We start from the raw sequence: 17,322 nt of genomic DNA, 5'->3' as shown, positions 1-17,322 counted from the left end.
TTCATATTTACTATCATGTTATCTCAGAGCCTCAATGTCAGACAAGGACCGCAGCACACCAGGCGCAATGGAAACATTTAGGAACGTTGGCTTGAGCTTTCACTGACATCTGGAACAACCACCTGATTCCTCTTTGGTCTCTGTACCCACCTCCACATCTCTCAGAATAAAACCAAAGGCATTTCATAAAAACTTCCTAAATGAAAATCTAGAAGAGAACAAGGTCACTTGAAATTTTCTCCTTTCTGTCCCAGTGACCCTAGATGTGAGTCAGAAAAGTCCAAAGGTCCCCTGAAAGTAAAACCAGTGTTTCCAAGCATGCAGTACAAAGTGACAGTGTGGGAACATCAAATACAAAAGCTGCTATGCAGAATTCTCTTCACCCACCAGATAAAGATGTATAGGTAAAGGTGTAGTTTATTTCGTACAGAGCATAGTTATTAAGATACTTTTATATTACTAAGGCCCAATTTAGTACTCATACTCAAATATTCATTATTATGTCAGACAGTATTAAAGGATTTAACCTCAAAACTCCAATGTGGAAGAGAAAGAACTATCAAATATCTCAGAAAAGGAAACTGAGAAGCATGATTTAGGAAACAGCAATGAAATTCAGAGTTTGATATTCAGGAAAGGAATAACTATTCATACAAGTAAAAGCATTTGTGGTTTCAACAGACAAGCCAATCTCCATTAAAACCCAAAATCTGATTATTGAAGTTTTCTCTCTATTTCATAATTCAATCACTAGGATAACTGCCATGTAAATTTAATTTCAGCAAAATAAACTTAGTAAGAATGTCTACACAACCCTTGTCAGCATATCATTTTATAACAAAAGACCAAGAAATAGATTACATTTCGCACATTTCTTCAAAGTCAATATAAAACTGTGTTCACTGTATTCTGAAAATTAATGAAAAGTATCAACATTCTATTTAATTTGTTTAATGTAAATTTCCATAATGTATTTCATTCTTCATTGCTTCTTCTGGTTTACATGGGAATATAATGAAGACTGACATATACTGCTTTTGGGTCTCACCTTTTACTATGAACTTACCTAGTAAGTGAACCAGATCCATAAATGTGTGATTTGGAGTTAGAAATACAAACATCCTAACAGTTCTGTATGCTTGTATTTACAGTTCCCAGGAAATGAAACTCTCAAGGCACAAAACATCCATAAACACTCAAGCACCATGTGACAAACTGTAGCTAATTCTAATCATGTAAACAACTAGGGTCCATCCAAAAGCACACTGAAGTAATTTCTCAATTAATTTCAGTCTTATTGAATCTCTAAAGGCAATTATCATTTAAACAAGGACTCTCTAATCTCATTGCTAAAGAAAACGGATAGGACACACGTCACACTCTTTTAACCTTTCTTCACTAAGATGCCACACAACCAAAACAACGCTTATAATTCTACTTATGGAAGAGAGCTTTCAAACCTGCTTTAAAAAATGGTAAATGCTCAAAAGTGACATGTCCAAACATAATTCCTGAATTTCAACACGCATCCATCCAGTACAGTACTAGGAAACATTACAGATGCCACTGCTGTCACCGTTAGAGCACCCAGCCAAGTAGCACAGAAAGCTCCCCTAGGCTCCAGAGGGATAGCACCCTGGCACAAGTCTCCATTCAGCCAGAGGAAGCTGAGAGGCAGAAGAGGAACAGGGCTTGCTCCCCAAAGGAGAATTTCCAGCTGTGATACTAGAGCCTCGCTAAGTGTCTGAAAATGACTGTACTTTTAAGAACAACAGAAACTTCACAAAAAATATGAACTTTCAACTGACACACCTTACAGAAATACTTGCTAAACACAGGCTTCTTTCAGTACCTCAAAGAACCTTTACAATACAGCATTAACATACTTCTGAGTCTGGACAGATTTTCCAAGTATTTTTTTCCATTACAGCCTTGTGAGGACCATCATTACCCTCCTGATGAAAATTCACCCTTAATTTAATTAAACAAACAAACAAACCAACCAACCAACCAACCAAAACCACAAAAAAACCCAAACCCACACACAACAGGAAATCTCTATAGATCCACAGGAGCGTGATCTTAAGCCAATCTTTTCACACCAACACCCATTTTGGGCCAAGTCCCTGAGGAAGGCATAATTGCTTGTAGTATCTTCTGCAGAAATTCCCCAGGGAGCCAAAACTGACACTATTGTGTGTCACACATTTCCAAGCCCACATACTGCTCTCCTGTTCTCCAACTGCGGGTCAATTGCAAACATGCCTCCACAAAAAGTTCAGAAGACACTCTTGCCAGATAAGGAGAGAAAAAGTCACAAAGGCCAAGAAAACCTCCAAGGTTAGAAAACAAACAGGAGTCATTTCTCCACCCTAGAGCCCTTATATACAAAACTGAAAAACAGATAATTTAGAGCTTATTTAGCATATCTTTTACTAAAAATAACACACTGCTGTCCTCTCTTCTCAGGAGACTCCATACTTCTCTAAGAAGTTGTGATGAAACTCAGTCACAAAGTCCAGGAAATGTTCCTGCCAATCAAGATTATTAACATGCCTCTTACTAAATCTTCAATATTTGAAATTCTTATACTTTAGAACTTATAAAGCAATCAAACCCTTATGGGCAGTACTGAAATAAGAAAAAGGCACACAAAGAATACAACAGAAGTCTGGTGTGAAAACAGATTTGTTTCAAACTCTCTGCTACACTGAACAAGTGAAAACCAAAAAACAAATACAAAAGTGTTCAGGACTTCATTTGAAGCATCACACAAAATCAGACTTAAGTGACAGCAGGCAGCTACTTACAAGTTAGACATACCTCTGACTGTGAAGTATAGGACTATCTAACAGCAGAATCTCCTCTCAAATTCTGACATGCATCATCTCCAGTGTCATACTTCTGATACATGACAGGTTTTAGATGTTGACACTTGACAAATACTTTTTTTTACTGACAGTTCCTTTACTAGCTAACTCCAGTGATAGATGATTGAAACCAGAAAGTGTATTTTGTGTAACAACAATCACTTGTACCCTTAAGTGAGTGGAGTACTGCTCTGGCAAGGTCAGACTCAATCAACTTGACAGCTTCAAAGCAGTACAGTCATGCTCCTACCAGAACATGCATGCTCTGAAGAGCAGATACCTCCCTACAATGTGCCTCCAGTGGAGATGTTCCCCAAAGGAGAGTCAGGCAACAGTAGCTCCCCTCTTTGCTCCATGAGAAACCAAGCAGCAGGACTCCACCATCACTTCCAACGTGAATAGCACCATATTCTCTGTGGGAATCATCCTGATTCAGAACACAACAGGGCCCCCACAAACTCTGCTGCTGTGCAACAAATATGATCCGTAGCTCTTATGTACTCCTTAAGCCTAAAGCAAATAAGTTACAATGCTCTAGTTATGCTATGAACCAAAACGCTCTCAACAACAAAAGCAAAAAGCAAGAGCAAATAGGTAGTTTGTATCAATATCTTCAATGATCATGAAAATAATTTTTTTTAAAAGGAAGCAAAGAAAGAAAGAAACAAAAAAAAAAAAACCACCCAAACAATCAGTTAAGGTAATGAGGAAAACCCTTGTATACACATTCTCACGAAAACAAGCCACTTGTGAAACCAAGAAATCCAGCCTACCACATTACTAATCACATTAAAGAAACAACAAAACAATGTTTCTTCTCCCATGAGCTACTTTGAAACTTTTCAGTTTAGTTTGTTTGCTTGTTTTTCTGTATGACTCAGAATCGACTTTGTAGAAAATGAAGAAATAAAAACACAGGCTTGGTTCTACAAGCACAGGTTCAAGCTTGGGTTTTTTTTCTTCATACCATGAGGAGTGTTATTGTCTTCACTGTACAAAACAAAATAATTTTCTTTAAGATAATTAACACCATCATACAGCAGTCTAGACAGACATTGTCGACTTAAGTCTAAATTGCTTGAGTAGACTGGCTGGCTGCACAGCCACCATGGATTCATTTGGAGAACGTATTTTCAGCCCAATAAGTTTTATTCCCCCAACACCTCTTCAGTTTTTGGAAAAGCAATTCCAATTTTGAGACACAGGGCCTCTCAGCTGCAACTTTTCTCGCTGACTGCCTTCACTTTCCCCCCCTCTCCTTTTCCACAAATGAGCTATTAATTCCTAAATAAACTGAATGAGTAGCTCTTAACATCAGGAGTCACAAGGGTAGGTAGGCTCTCATATCCTGTTTAGAGGCCTGTTTAAACAAGAATTAAAAGACTAAATGTTTCTTGTGGCTTCAGGCCCAAAAGCTCAGATCTGCAAACACAGGTACCTGACCACACAGTAGTGGTCCCCGGGGTGACCGCAAATGAAGAGCACAGACCATGGGGAAGTTCTCCAGAGACAAACACCATTTTCTTTAGTTTTCTACTGAGACACCACAGCCTGAACAAAAATTGGGAAACTCTCCCTCGTGCTCATCTGCTGAAACCCTGAGGCGCAACTTCTGGTTTACATTCCCTGTCTTTGCATCTCCCTAGCACTTCTAAAAGCAAAGTAGAGACTCCATGTCCAGCTTGCTTTTAAAATCTAAGTATTTCTTCGAAGATGCAGGGGCCACTCTGAGCAGTTACATTACCTAATCCAAACATCAACATGGGTGTTGACCATGACCATCTTCAGGTCAATCACCCGGACAGCAATGCCAGAATGGAGCACATCTCCTCCAGACCCACACCTCGGTGGCAATGTAAGATGCTGCAACTCCCTTTAGTTCTAAGCCCACCTTAAGGACCTCCCTTGTGAATGACCTTTAACTTTCGTTTGAGCAAGAGTACTATAAACAGCACTCGTGACGCCTTTAAAGTATTAGTCAGCCCCTTTTAAGACCGAGGTCACTAGCTTCGAGTGCAATGTGTGTCCCCGGGCCGGCGGTGCTCCAACCCCGGGCCTCAGGACCACCGTGGCGTCGGCGGACACGAGCATGGCCACTGCCATGGTCACAGCCACGGTGTCCCCGCCTGGCCCGGGGGAAGCCGCAGCAGCGGGGCGGGGAGTCCCGAAACCCCTGGCCCCGCCGCCCCCGGCCCCTCTCACCCTTCTTGTCCATGAGCCACATGAAGAAGAAGCAGGGTGCGAAGCCGATGGGCCCCCAGAAGACGAGAAGGGCGATATCCCAGCCGCTGAAGCCGAAGGCCAGGCGGGCCGAGTTCTGGATGGGGCCCCAGGTGTTCCACACCAGGCCCTGCGCGAAGCCCAGCAGCGAGAAGAGCAGCAGCACCAGCCACCGCCGCCCATAGACGCGACCCGCCAACGGCGGCAGCCGTCGCACCGGCCCCGGCACCGCCGCCGGCAGCGCCGGGGCCCCCCTCGGCTCCCGCGGCCGCCGCCGTTGCTGCTGCTGCTGTGGCGGCGGCGGCAGAAGGGGCTGCCGCTCCTCCGCACTACTCCAGCCTAAGCCCATCTGCTGGGGCGCTGACGGCGGCCCGTCAGGGAGGGGGCTAGGGCCACGGACACCCACACTTCAACCCCCGAGCACAGCGGCGCTGCCCCGGCCCGGCACAGCCGCATGCGCGGTCGGGGAGAGCCAGCGGCCGCCTCCTACCTCCGCTGGCAAGGGGAGGAGAACCGGGCCCGCCACCCGTGAGGAGGGAGCCGTGCCGGCGGACAGCCGCAACCCCGAGGCCTGGGAGAGCGTGTGGGGCGGGGAAGCCCCAGGGCCGTCACCCCGCAGAGCGCGGGGGCTCGGGTTCTGAGGCAGGAGCGGGGCGGGCGGTGGGAGCCGCCGCTGCTGAGGCCTCGGGGACGGTGGTGTCTACTCGCGTATGACCAGAAAAACCCCTGCTACGGGGCCGCTGTCAGCCCCGGCCATCACACTGCTACTACAGCTCCGCCCCGCACGGCAGAGCGCAGCCGGCCGGGCTCCCTCCCGAGCCGAGCTCCCCCTTCTTCCGCTAGTGAGGGCGGTGCCGAGGGGATACCGCAAGAGCCGCCCCGGAGGAAGAAACGAAGGATCATGGCCGGGGCGGAAAACTGTCGTCCTCCCGCGCCGGGTAGGTGCCCCGCGCCCCCCGCTGCGGAGGGAGCCGAGCCGCCTCAGCCCACACCCGCCGCGCTACAGCCTAGCACGGCCTAGCTGCAGGGCGAGACGCGGGCCCAGCAGCGCACCTTGTCTGCAGGCCGCGAGCAGGAACGGGGCGGGGGTGCTCCGTGGCTGTCCATCAGCTCCTCCTCCGAAACGTCCCTGCGAGGCGTGGGTCGGCTGCGGTCACGGAGGACAGAGTTGGGTTGGCCTTTCAGCAAGTGTGGTACTTCTCCCTTTTAAAGACAACTGTGTTGTCTTGAGGTGCAGAAATCAGCCATCCCCGAAACTGGAGGGAAAAATAGCAGGACTCAGTTACAACTTGCACTGAAATCCATTTAAAAATAATTTGGATGGCTGTGGGTTACACTAAGCTCATTAGAAATTATTATCATTTAAACAGATTGAAGTATATATTCATTCGTTAGGTTGTGCGGGTATTTATCTGTATATCTACCATCTGCACTTGTCATAAAATTAATGGCTTATATGCTGCACAGTGCTTCATCTTCCCAGAAAAAAAATGAGTTTCAGTTTGGCTTTCTTAGGCGTTCTGTCACAAAGTCTGGGAGCTGGCTTGATGCCTGTGTGCTTAATTGGGGAGAGCAACAGTGGGATCCACAAGGGCTGGTTTTAGATCCAGTATCAATACAGTAACACTTGATGTGCTGGGCAATGCACAACTGAATTTCACACGTGGTCCCTGCCTCATGGTTTTGCAGCCAGAACCACGCACTCTCATTAAATTCTTCCCAAAACATACAGACACTGCATTTTGTCTAGCCCACACAGTTCTGTTCGCTAGACTGAGGTTCAAATTGGAAATTGCACTGAAGGTGCAAAAAGGAAGTTTATAACAACTGAAATCAGCAGAACTATAATCCCCAAAAAAAAGATTTTTGTCTAGAAAGGTTCAAGAAATTGCCCAGGAAAAAGAAAATTCATGCACTATTAAATAATGGTGAAACAGACACATGGTAACAAACTAAAATTTGAGCTTGCTGTGTGCACCTGTGGTAACGAAAATACAGTAAAAACATGGGACAAGATTCAGATTTGGTCATGATCTTATTCCAGTACTGCTTTGGGGGCCCAAATGTGATTAATTCCATGGTTTATTAGGTCTTTTTCGTATGTTACCACTTCAGCATAGTTTAGCCCGCACCAAAATGTTTTTTTCAGTTTAAAATGGCTGTGTTACTACTAGAATTGAATTGATTCAGTGGCATTATGCGGAAGTGCTGGCATTTGCAGAAGTAAACCAAGGGAAAAAATACTTCTCTCTGAACATTTTTCAATTAACTCTAGTAAGTCTGGAAGTTCCTTGGTTCTAGTGGCAAGTGGGGCTTTGCAGTGTCCTTTAACTGCAGAACTTAACCTCTTGCATCTTAACTATCTGCATAGAGAAATAAAAGCTTGCATTTAAGCAGGCTAACTCTTCAATAACTTATCCTGATCACTTCATCTTATGATGGGTTTAAAGGTATTTTGACTCCTGCATGGGTCAGCAAGAAAGAAATTTCTGAGAAAGTGACAAAAGAAAGGAGCTGTAAAAACAGGCTTAGAAAATCCAGTTGTATTTACTGTTGACTTAATATTTTTTAAAGTTATTTAATTGCTTGATTTGAAATCACTCCATCTTTTCATAGCTTTACAACCCATATGCACATCTTTCAGTCATGGCCTGACCTTTTCTATTCCAGCTATTTAATTAACACAGTGTAATATTCTGTGTGAATTATTCTTGTTTGCAGGATATGGTACCATTTAAATTTGTTAATGTAAGGGAGCACTGCATTGTTGATAAACTGTTGGAAACCAAATTAGCTTTATCTTGCAGCTAGCTGATTGCATTGTTTTACTCAGGGGTATAATACTTCTCTAAATATGCTAATTTCACTCTTTTCTCCGTGTGGTGACATTTTTACTGTTCTCATTACTGACATTTGTAATATTTGGGGTGGGGAAGTCTTTTCTTGCTTTAACCTCATTATAATGTAGCTAAAGAGATTTGAATATTATCAAATGAAGGGCACATATATTTAGGAAAGTGGAAAGGTTGTTTTGTCTCCTGGCCCAGAACTTTCATGTCCATAGCAGGACTTGCATGGACTTAATGGTGCCTAAATCTGAAATTGTGGTACAGAAGCCCAACCATGATAGCATATCCCTTGTTGGTTGCCTCCATTTCAAGCTCTCAAGGTAGTTGCATCTCCATATTCATGCCTATCTGCCTGTATCTGGCCTAAAACCTTCTGGAATTCATTTTAGGAGGAGCTGATTGCCTGGAGCTCTGATAAACTAGTGGTGAAGGATAAAAATTATATGGCTGCAGCTGTTATTGCTTCCAAATACTCATCCCCTCCCTGAGGCAGGTCTGGCTGATCTGCTTATGACTTGGCACCTAGACTGCTGATTTAAGCCTGGCTTATTAAGATAAACTGAAGGCTTTGACAAGTTTGTTATAACCTTGAGGCATCTGGAGAGTCTAATTCAGCTTAAACACACCTGTCATGTAATGGTTGAGCTGAGTAGTCCAGGAGAGTATCGACCCCATGGTGCAACCCCCAGTTCTTAGTGCATTAAGAAGTGCCATTTGCTTGCATCAGTTTCTGGCTGACTTGCTCTCCATGTGACTTTCTTTAGAGAGATTTGAAGAACTTGAGCATCCCCTTGTTTCTTATGCTTTCAGAGACTTGAGCAACTCCTTGTTTCTTACACCTCTGTCCCAACAACTCCTAACATCATGTGTTCGATCTTGTACTTTCCTGATGAACTCATATCTTGCATCTGACAAGTAGCAATTGATTGCATACCCTACAAAAGTGAGAAACATTTTGGCATGAAATGGGCATGACCCAAAATTTATTCAAAGTTTCAAAAATGGCGGTTGGCCAATTCTAAGTATTCCTTCCAGCATCCCAAAAGAGGCCTATTTTCTAGGGATTTTTCTCAGCTTCTGGACTTCAGATGGAGTTTTGACAATATTGTTTCAGAGCTGCCATAAACAGTCCTAGTGTAGCAGGGAGCTGTAATAGTTCTCTTCTTTACAGCCCCTGTCATAAGCAGCACCTATGAAAGTGAGCCTGTGAGGTGTAGGCAAATCTTATTCTTCTCTCATCAAGTCTTGTTATTCCTTTCTTTTTAGTTACTTAGGAACAGGATATTCAGGATCTGCTCTGGTTTGGCCTTGATTTGAGCATCTTCAATCATGCATTCTGTACCTTTCATCATCTTTTCTCACTTTTCTTTTTATTGAGAGGTAAGTGGACTTCAAGAGAGGATTGGACGTGGCACTTGGTGACATGGTTTAGTGGTCATGAGGTCTTGGGTGACAGGTTGGACTTTGATGATGCTTGAGGTCTTTTCCAACCTTACTGATTCTGTGATTCTGTGATTCCAGCTCTAACATCATACAATGATTTCCTTCAAAAGGAAAAAGGTTTTACAGTCCTTCTCTTTTTTTTTCTACTAACAACAAACAAAAATGTATGTTTTCAGCTTATGAAACCCAAACAGTTTTATTCTGAAATTCAAATATCAGTGCTATCCAGTGGGCATTCTTTCATACCTCTTTGATTGCAGGCTGTGTATATCTACATTGCAAAGTGACCATTGTAGTGGAGATGATTCTAAGTTTGTGGCGAGCCAGAGCCTGTTGCGAGGTCCTTTAGGGAGATATGGGATTGCTCCTTTTTCTTGTGGAGTCCATCTTTTTGGTTGGCCAATGAAAAATATCTTACCAGCTTCACTGTTGAGCACACTGTTGATTCTTTACTGTAGCTCTCAAAAGGAGTATGCAGAAGTCACATCTGTCTTGGGCTTTGAGTACATTTGAATCTTGTACTCCCATTTCTGCTTGTTCTGCCTTTTGTCACCAGCTTGACAATGAACACTGGGAATGATTGTATCTTCAAGCAGAAGGTGGAAGCTGCATGCCTTTCATCCAAGCTCATTTTGGTGACTACTTTCCTACCTCACTTAGCCTTCAGGATCAGTATTCTAGGTATTTTAGGGACATCATGTTGAACCTGCAAACTCAGCAGATCATGGTTTTTGTGTTCTTTCATGTTATTCAGGGGTAGGACGTGCAAGTAACTGCACACAACATCAGCAGAGTATTTTGCATCCCAAAGTTGTATTATGGAAATCCAGTTTCAAAGACTGGTGGTTTCCTACCTTCCTGAAAACCTGAGAATGATGGAAGTGAACTGAGCCACGTGAGAATGTTATGTATGAGTGGGAAATACAGGGTGAAAATCTCCACCTGTCTTCTTGATCTAGGACTGGCTCAGTGTAGATCTGACTCTGGTGCCAGCAAGTAAAGCTAGTCATGTTGCTCTGGTATTGGTCTGTCCATTGTATCTCTCTTCCTCATTTTTGATCAAACTTTGTAATTGTTCTACTGTCTTAACATCAAAGCAGCGAGGAGTAAATTGTTGTTGTGATACAATTAACAATGGTAGGCCTTGGGGAATTTGTATCTATTGGTCTGGCTGGTCACACTTGGCTGATGTACCACAGGTGTGATGTGTGCTCTCCTTAGGAGCCTTCTAAAGACCTGATTGTGCATGTGTTTGGGTTCAGATCTGTATTGAAGACATAATATTACAAAATGTTGTTTCTCTGTTTGGAAATATGACTCTCATGTATTCTGTGTAGAAAGAAGAGGCTAAATCGATTATTTCTGTGTCTGTGCTTCTATGAACTGGGGTATATAAGATTTAAGATGAGATTATTCTATGCTTTGTGATCGCAGACACAATGAGATTCTTGGGAGTAGATATGATAGCACAAGGTTTTGATTTCTATTAGATCATTTCAACCAGAGCAATGGTAAAGCAGTTTGGATGTCTTGCTATAAAAGTGCAACTTCAACCTTTGCAATTTTATTGTTTTGCTAATGTTCAGGGGGATATCTTAAATTTCTAAGCACTATGTGGTTTTGAAGACTGGATACAGAAGACATTGTTGCCTCTCATACTAATATTGAATTAGTCAGTGGTTGACACAGTAACAGTAATGTTTAAAAGGAATCTGACAATATTGAAACTCCTCTACTGAAAGGAGTTTTCCAGATATACTAACAGGTTGACAAATGCTGATTTTTGGTAAATTTTGCATATTGCAGAAAGCTCCCAAAATTCAAAGCAGCCATGCTTCTTCTAAAATTAAAGGTCATCTTCAGTCCCCAGAAAAGCAGGTGCAGCTGATTAGAACAAGAGTTCATGCAGATCAGACTGCAGATGTGGGCCTACAGAGTCCTTGATCTTTTCTGATATTTAGCTCTTGGTGTTTACAGATAAAGAAACTTTGCAGGCAGTTGTTACTTAAAAAAGAAAAGAAGGAGAAAATCTCTGGAGGGAAGATGGTAAAGATATGTTGACACCACTAGCAGCAGTTTTTTGTATTATAGAGTTGTGAAGGATAAGCTTCTATGTAACAAGGTTGTGCTTTTTTCATTAAAAACAGAGTTTTGTTTTTATGTTTCATGTTTATATTAAAAGACAGAACTAATATTAATGAAATATTAAGGTTGAAAAATTAAGTTGATAAGAGCTTGGTAGTTCACATTTGGTGAGCTGCATTAAGCTGAATGTATCCTTAGCTCTATATTACGGCAAAGAAAGATTTAAATTTTTTTACATGAACTCCAAGATTCAAAACATACATTGCTAACAGCTTTTCAGAGAAATTTCGTGTTGCTGCATGAGAGTCTTTATAAAGACAAACAGCAGCTTGAAACAAAGGTTAAGCTCACTTCTGCTTGTTCTACTCAAGCTGAAAGAAATGGAATTATGTAAACAGATGGAGTAATGACCATGCTTTTTGTTTAATATTCCTATAATAATTGCTTTCTCTGAGTCGTCATAGAATCATTTGGGTTGGAGGGGACCTTAAAGATCATCTAGTTCTAAACCCCCTGTCATGGGCAGGGACACCTGCTAGACCAGGCTGCTCAACGCCCCATCCAACCTGGCTTTGAATGCTTCCAGGGTTGGTGCCTCCTGCACTTAATGTCCTAGTGGTTCAGATTGCTTATTGTCTGTTTCATAAACTGTTCTTGAAGTTCACATAGTGAGTCTCTCTGGTTTCTTTCAACTCAATAATTTATGTAATTAAAAAATACTTTATGTATTCCTTCAAAACATAATTTCATTCTGACAATTCTATCTCTGACTCATCATTTGTGGCCTATGTATCATTTGTGGTCATGTGTACTTCCATCGTAACCCTCGTGTAGATCAAATTCAAAATGCTCAGTTGTATTGACTACAGCTTGTGGGAACCTCCCCTATTTTTAGAATACTATTGATTATGGGGAAATGTGTATTTTAGAACATTTAGACTCTTTCATTGATGTCATTTTGAAGTTCTTGGCAGTCAAGTTTGCAGGATAGGACAACAACAAAGTTATAAATGGTTACAGTATCTGACAGGGAATTTTACACAATGCATTTATCACTTTAAGCATAGTGCATTCATATTAACTAGTAACAGAGATTGGAAAAAAGAAATAGTCATAAACTTTACTTTCAACATATATTCTTTTGTTCTTAGAAATATAGATGCTAGTTTCAGATGTGCCAGTCCTCTTACCTTCAATCTTAATGTTATATTAAATTTTGCATTATATCGCCCATCTATTAGTAAATGTGTGAAATGGGTATCAGTGCCAGTGGAGTATTGGGAAGAAGTAGTTTTGCTGCTAAATTTCCTCAGCAGCAGGTGGATGTCATTTACACTCCAAACAGGCAGAAAGGTGGAATCTTAGCATCCTAACTTAAGGAAGACTGGTCTCTCCTTTGGAGAAACATATTTATATCCTGATGGAAGGTTTTGGTCAAAGATTAGTCTTTTCCTTCAAAAGAAAATGAAATGCCAGTTATCTGGCAAGTGCTTCAGTTTCATTGTTTTCACTTTGCTTTCAGAAATTTTGCCAATAAGAAGCATACAAAAGTCATTGGAGATTCATTTAGTACGATTTCTATTAGTTGTACATTTCCTAATTTTTGTGGGTTTAGGGAATTGGGAGGGGATGTTTCAAATGGAGAAGGTACAGGCAGGAGCTGTAAAGAACAAGCAGTGAAAGTATTTCTTCTGCTAGAAGGGACCAGAAGAGCTGAGCTCATTCAATATCCAGTTAGCTGAAAACTGACATGACTGCTTTCTAAAAGTGCACTACAGGGTGGGAGGAGAAGAGACAACAGGCAGGAGCTGGCCAGGGGTTCAAGAAGAGCTTTCTAGGAAGAGCCCTAGGGAATTGAGGAATGAATTTCGTTAATGTATATGTGAGATGATGTGCTGTCATTTAGAGCAGGGGTGGGAAGTCCTTCCCAGGCTCAGCCTTTTGCTCCACCCCTAAGAAGTCTGGCAGCTATTTCCTTTTCATTATCAGAAGGACAGTTTGAGGTTTGAGGGCTTAGCCCATGTGCTTACCTTACTTCATGTCTTGAGACACTCAGACTTACTGTAAGAAAAAACTGTAAGAAATACTGTAAGATGCTCAGCCCTGCCACAGGAGGACTGGAAAGTGAGCGCAAATACAAATTCCTCTTTTGGCCTCTGCTTTTGATGCCTTCCTTCCACAGTAGCGGATATGGAGGACAAGAGTGTGCTGACTTCAGTCTGCTAACGTAAGCTTCAGGTGCCGGTTCTACCAGTGCAGACTAGTCTATCCTGAGAGTCTCCATGCAACTGCTAACTATCCTTCAGTAACCAAAATATCTATGCAAATCTAGATGCCCCTCAGCTATGCTGCATCTGTGGTATTGACATTCCTGGAGTCAAAAATAATAGTAACAGCAATAACTGGTCAGGAAATAATACCTAGATGTTCATGCAGTATGTCCTGGAAACTACTCACGTATATTTAGATGCACTCTGTTTGCTCAGGTTAGGCTGATTATAGTGCATAACGCTGTAATCACATGCAAATTATTTAAAGCTGCTTTTTAATTTACAGAGTTAATGTACTGTGGAATCATTAAGTCTGACCTCCAAACCAAGTCACTTCTCTTTGGTTTGGGGAGTTTCACCATCCTCCCCCACACCTTCTATTTTCCCACTCCTGGCTGTTGGATGGTTAATTAGTTGATATTTTGAGTGACCTGGCTGCTCTGTGTTCATGTATTCAAAATACCTAATTTTTCTTTTAACTTTTTTAAAAAAATATTTTTAATAAATGAGGATAATGAAGCATTACAGATATGCAAGAAAAGCAATTTGATGATGCTTATACCAAATATGTTACCAGGATTTCCTTGTACTCCCTCTTTTAGAAAATAATTTTAATACCTCTCAATTAAGTCTCATATTTGAACAGCAGGGTGTTTTGGCAGAAGCCAACTACTATGCACTAATGAACTCTTCTAATTTGCTAAATTATTTTAAATGAATGACAGTACATTTAGCTTTTTAATGACAGTACATTTAACTTCTGAATAACTTTGATCGAGTCCACTTTTTGTCAGACTGCCTGCTGTGCTAAACTCTTTATTCCCAAACCCCACTCAGTTATTCAGAAAAAATGTTAGTCAGTAACATTAAATTATTTTCTCTCTTAGAAGCACAAAATCTGCTGGAAAGTACTTAGCCAATTCATGGCTTTTCTTTTACCAGTCCTCAGTGCTGAGTCTGGATGAATCTTCATACTTGACAAAGCTTCATGGAAAGACTACTGGAGAGCTTTGGGTTTTTTTAATTGGAAGATCATAGAATCATAGAATGAATGGTCCAGGCTGGAAGGACCTCCAAAGGTCATCCAGTCCGACCTCCCCACAGTCAGCAGGGACATCCCCAACTAGACCAGGCTGCTCAGGGCCATAGGAGCCTCACCTTGAATATCTCCAGGGAAGGGCCCTCAACCACCTCCCTGTGCAACCTGTTCCAGTGTTCCACCACCCTCATAGTGAAGAGCTTCTTCCTGATATCCAATCTAACTCTGCCCTTCTCTAGTTTGAAGCCATTGTCCCTCCTCCTGTCACCATAGGCCCCTGTAAACAGTCTCTCCCCATCCTTCCTGTAGGCCCCCCTCAGGTACTGGAAGGCTGCTATTAGATCTCCCTGGAGCCTCTTCTTCTCCAGGCTGTACAACCCCAGCTCCCTCAGCCTGTCCTGGTAGCAGAGGTGCTCCAACCCCCTGATCTTTTTCATGGCCCTTCTCTGGACACTCTGCATCAGGTCCGTGTCCTTCCTATATTGAGGGCTCCAGACCTGTACACAGGACTCCAGGTGCGGTCTCACCAGAGCAAAGTGGTAGAATCACCTCTCTGGATCTGCTGGCCTTGACGCAGCCAAGGATGTGATTGACCTTCTGGGCTGCAAGCTCACACTGTCTCTATTTGCAATATGTTACCTTTCTAAAGGAACACTTACATTTTTCACCAATTATGTAAACTGTCACAATTACAAAACTTGAGCTAAAACTTGGTTTGGTTTTTCAGTTCCTGGTTGAATTCTATACATGCCTTGTATAGATAAATTATTCCTTTTTCCTTTTGTACTGTGAGACCACATCATTTGTTGAGCCTGATAGAAAGAACTAATTTAAGGTATTCCTTTTCTCTTTTGGATCAGAGTACAACTGAGAAAATGAAGACTCCAACAGAGCTTTTCTGTTCAAAGGGAATATGCATTTTTCTTCTGCAACCTAACATCCCCTAGGAATTTGATATCTAGATGCCTAAGATATGCTGTGGACATTTTGTTTCTTTGCAACACATTTTATTTATATACCTTTTACTTACATACAGCTGTGTCCAAACTGTATGCCCTTACATGTGCTATACAACCTCAGGTTTTGCCTAGGAATCAGTTACCATCAATTTCAGGTTAGGGAATACTGAGAAGCAAGAGCCCAGATTGTGAGGTCTTTGTGAGGCTATGATAACAATAACTAAGATTATTACAAATATTTTCTGCTAATCTCTCTTTCATGAGATATCTTCAGTTCTCCAAATTATCATAATATCTACTTGATATACTATATGATGCTTACCTTTTATTATGTGCTTTTTTTTCTAACAGCCATTTAGATATTCATGACAAGTATTATGGGGAAATAATTACATTTAGCTGACTGCTGTTCTCACCAAGGAATACATAAAAGATTCTTTGCACAAAATCAGCAAGAATCCCCATTTGTCTTTGCAAAAAACTGTTTATGTTCATTTATCTAATGCTTTAAATTTTCTGAAATGTTTCAGACTTCACTGTTGATTGTATCAGATGTATTGTATGTCCTTATCTATACTGTTTGAAGATAGTACTTAGCATCTTTCCCAAGCCTGTCCTCTTTCATTGTTTCTAAATTTTATAGGGAAATAGGTTTACAACTGAATGAAGCATGGTGACATGACAAAAATCTTCCAGCCAACATTCAGTAGGGAGGCTATTTAATCTAATTGTGGGGTGTTTTTTTGTTTGGCATTGATACAAACTCTCCCAGTAGCTTGAGCTCTGAGCTTCCCACTGTATATTCACTGTGGTTAAAGCCACACCTTTTAGAAGAACAATATGCATGTGGAAATCACATTAGAAAGCCATACAGAATCAATCAACAGCTGGCTTCAATGAGCCTTCCTGTGTCTCAGTAAAATTTCTGCTTTCATAGCACATCCCAGCTGTTGCCTGAAGTTGCAGGATAAACCTGAAGCTTATTCAATGAAAAAAAAAAAAAGTTTTACAAAATCCTCCAAAAAGTGCCACCAGTTTTTTGCATTTCTTTGGATTTACGTCCTCTAAAATAATTAAATATACTGCCCTTAAATACAATTGAATAGTCAAAAAGCAGCCATATAGCCATAAACTTAGCTTAAGCAGGAATAATTTAATTTTAATGAGTTGGAAAATCTGAAAGGTATGTAAGCAGCCAGTGCCTGCATCATGAAAGCTGCTTTTGCATATTATAATTGCACTGGTCAAAGACAAAAGATCTTTTATAAACCCTCTGGGAGTGTTCAGATCAGGTCCAAGTCTTGCCTTAGTCTTTGAACAGCATCACGAGCTGTGCTTTAATGTTTAGCCTTGCTTACAGCCAGCTCCTGGTAGCTGCACACCAGCATGTGCTGTTAATGTCTGCAAATGGCCTTTCTGCCTTCTCTGTACTGTCTTCATCTAGGTATCCTAACCTGTTGCTCAGGAACCCCAAGAGCCTCCTTCCAGGGGCAGGGAAGACCATACAGTAAGGCATACGGTCCCTGCGAGGCCTCCTTATGTCCTGGTTGTGCAAGTTGCTAGAGCGCGAGACTGGAGGCCAAGTGT

The 17,322-nt window shown here is 41.8% G+C and overlaps 2 protein-coding genes across 2 annotated transcripts in view; one reads left to right on the top strand and one right to left on the bottom strand.

Annotated features, from left to right (window-relative positions):
• SLC49A4 (solute carrier family 49 member 4) overlaps positions 1–5,439 on the bottom strand; it is a 65,341-nt gene extending 59,902 nt beyond the window's left edge. Inside the window, exon 1 of the mRNA XM_054381318.1 lies at positions 5,073–5,439. Within this exon, the coding sequence (XP_054237293.1) occupies positions 5,073–5,439 (367 nt within the window). The remainder of the gene's footprint in view (positions 1–5,072) is intronic.
• Positions 5,440–5,800: 361 nt separating this feature from the next.
• HSPBAP1 (HSPB1 associated protein 1) overlaps positions 5,801–17,322 on the top strand; it is a 38,982-nt gene continuing 27,460 nt past the window's right edge. Inside the window, exon 1 of the mRNA XM_054381248.1 lies at positions 5,801–6,242. Within this exon, the coding sequence (XP_054237223.1) occupies positions 5,801–6,242 (442 nt within the window). The remainder of the gene's footprint in view (positions 6,243–17,322) is intronic.

Source organism: Indicator indicator, chromosome 5 (genome assembly GCF_027791375.1).
Source record: "Indicator indicator isolate 239-I01 chromosome 5, UM_Iind_1.1, whole genome shotgun sequence".
Lineage (NCBI taxonomy): Eukaryota > Metazoa > Chordata > Aves > Piciformes > Indicatoridae > Indicator > Indicator indicator.
Note: the sequence above shows the minus strand (reverse complement) of the source record. Positions and strands in the feature narration are given on the sequence as shown.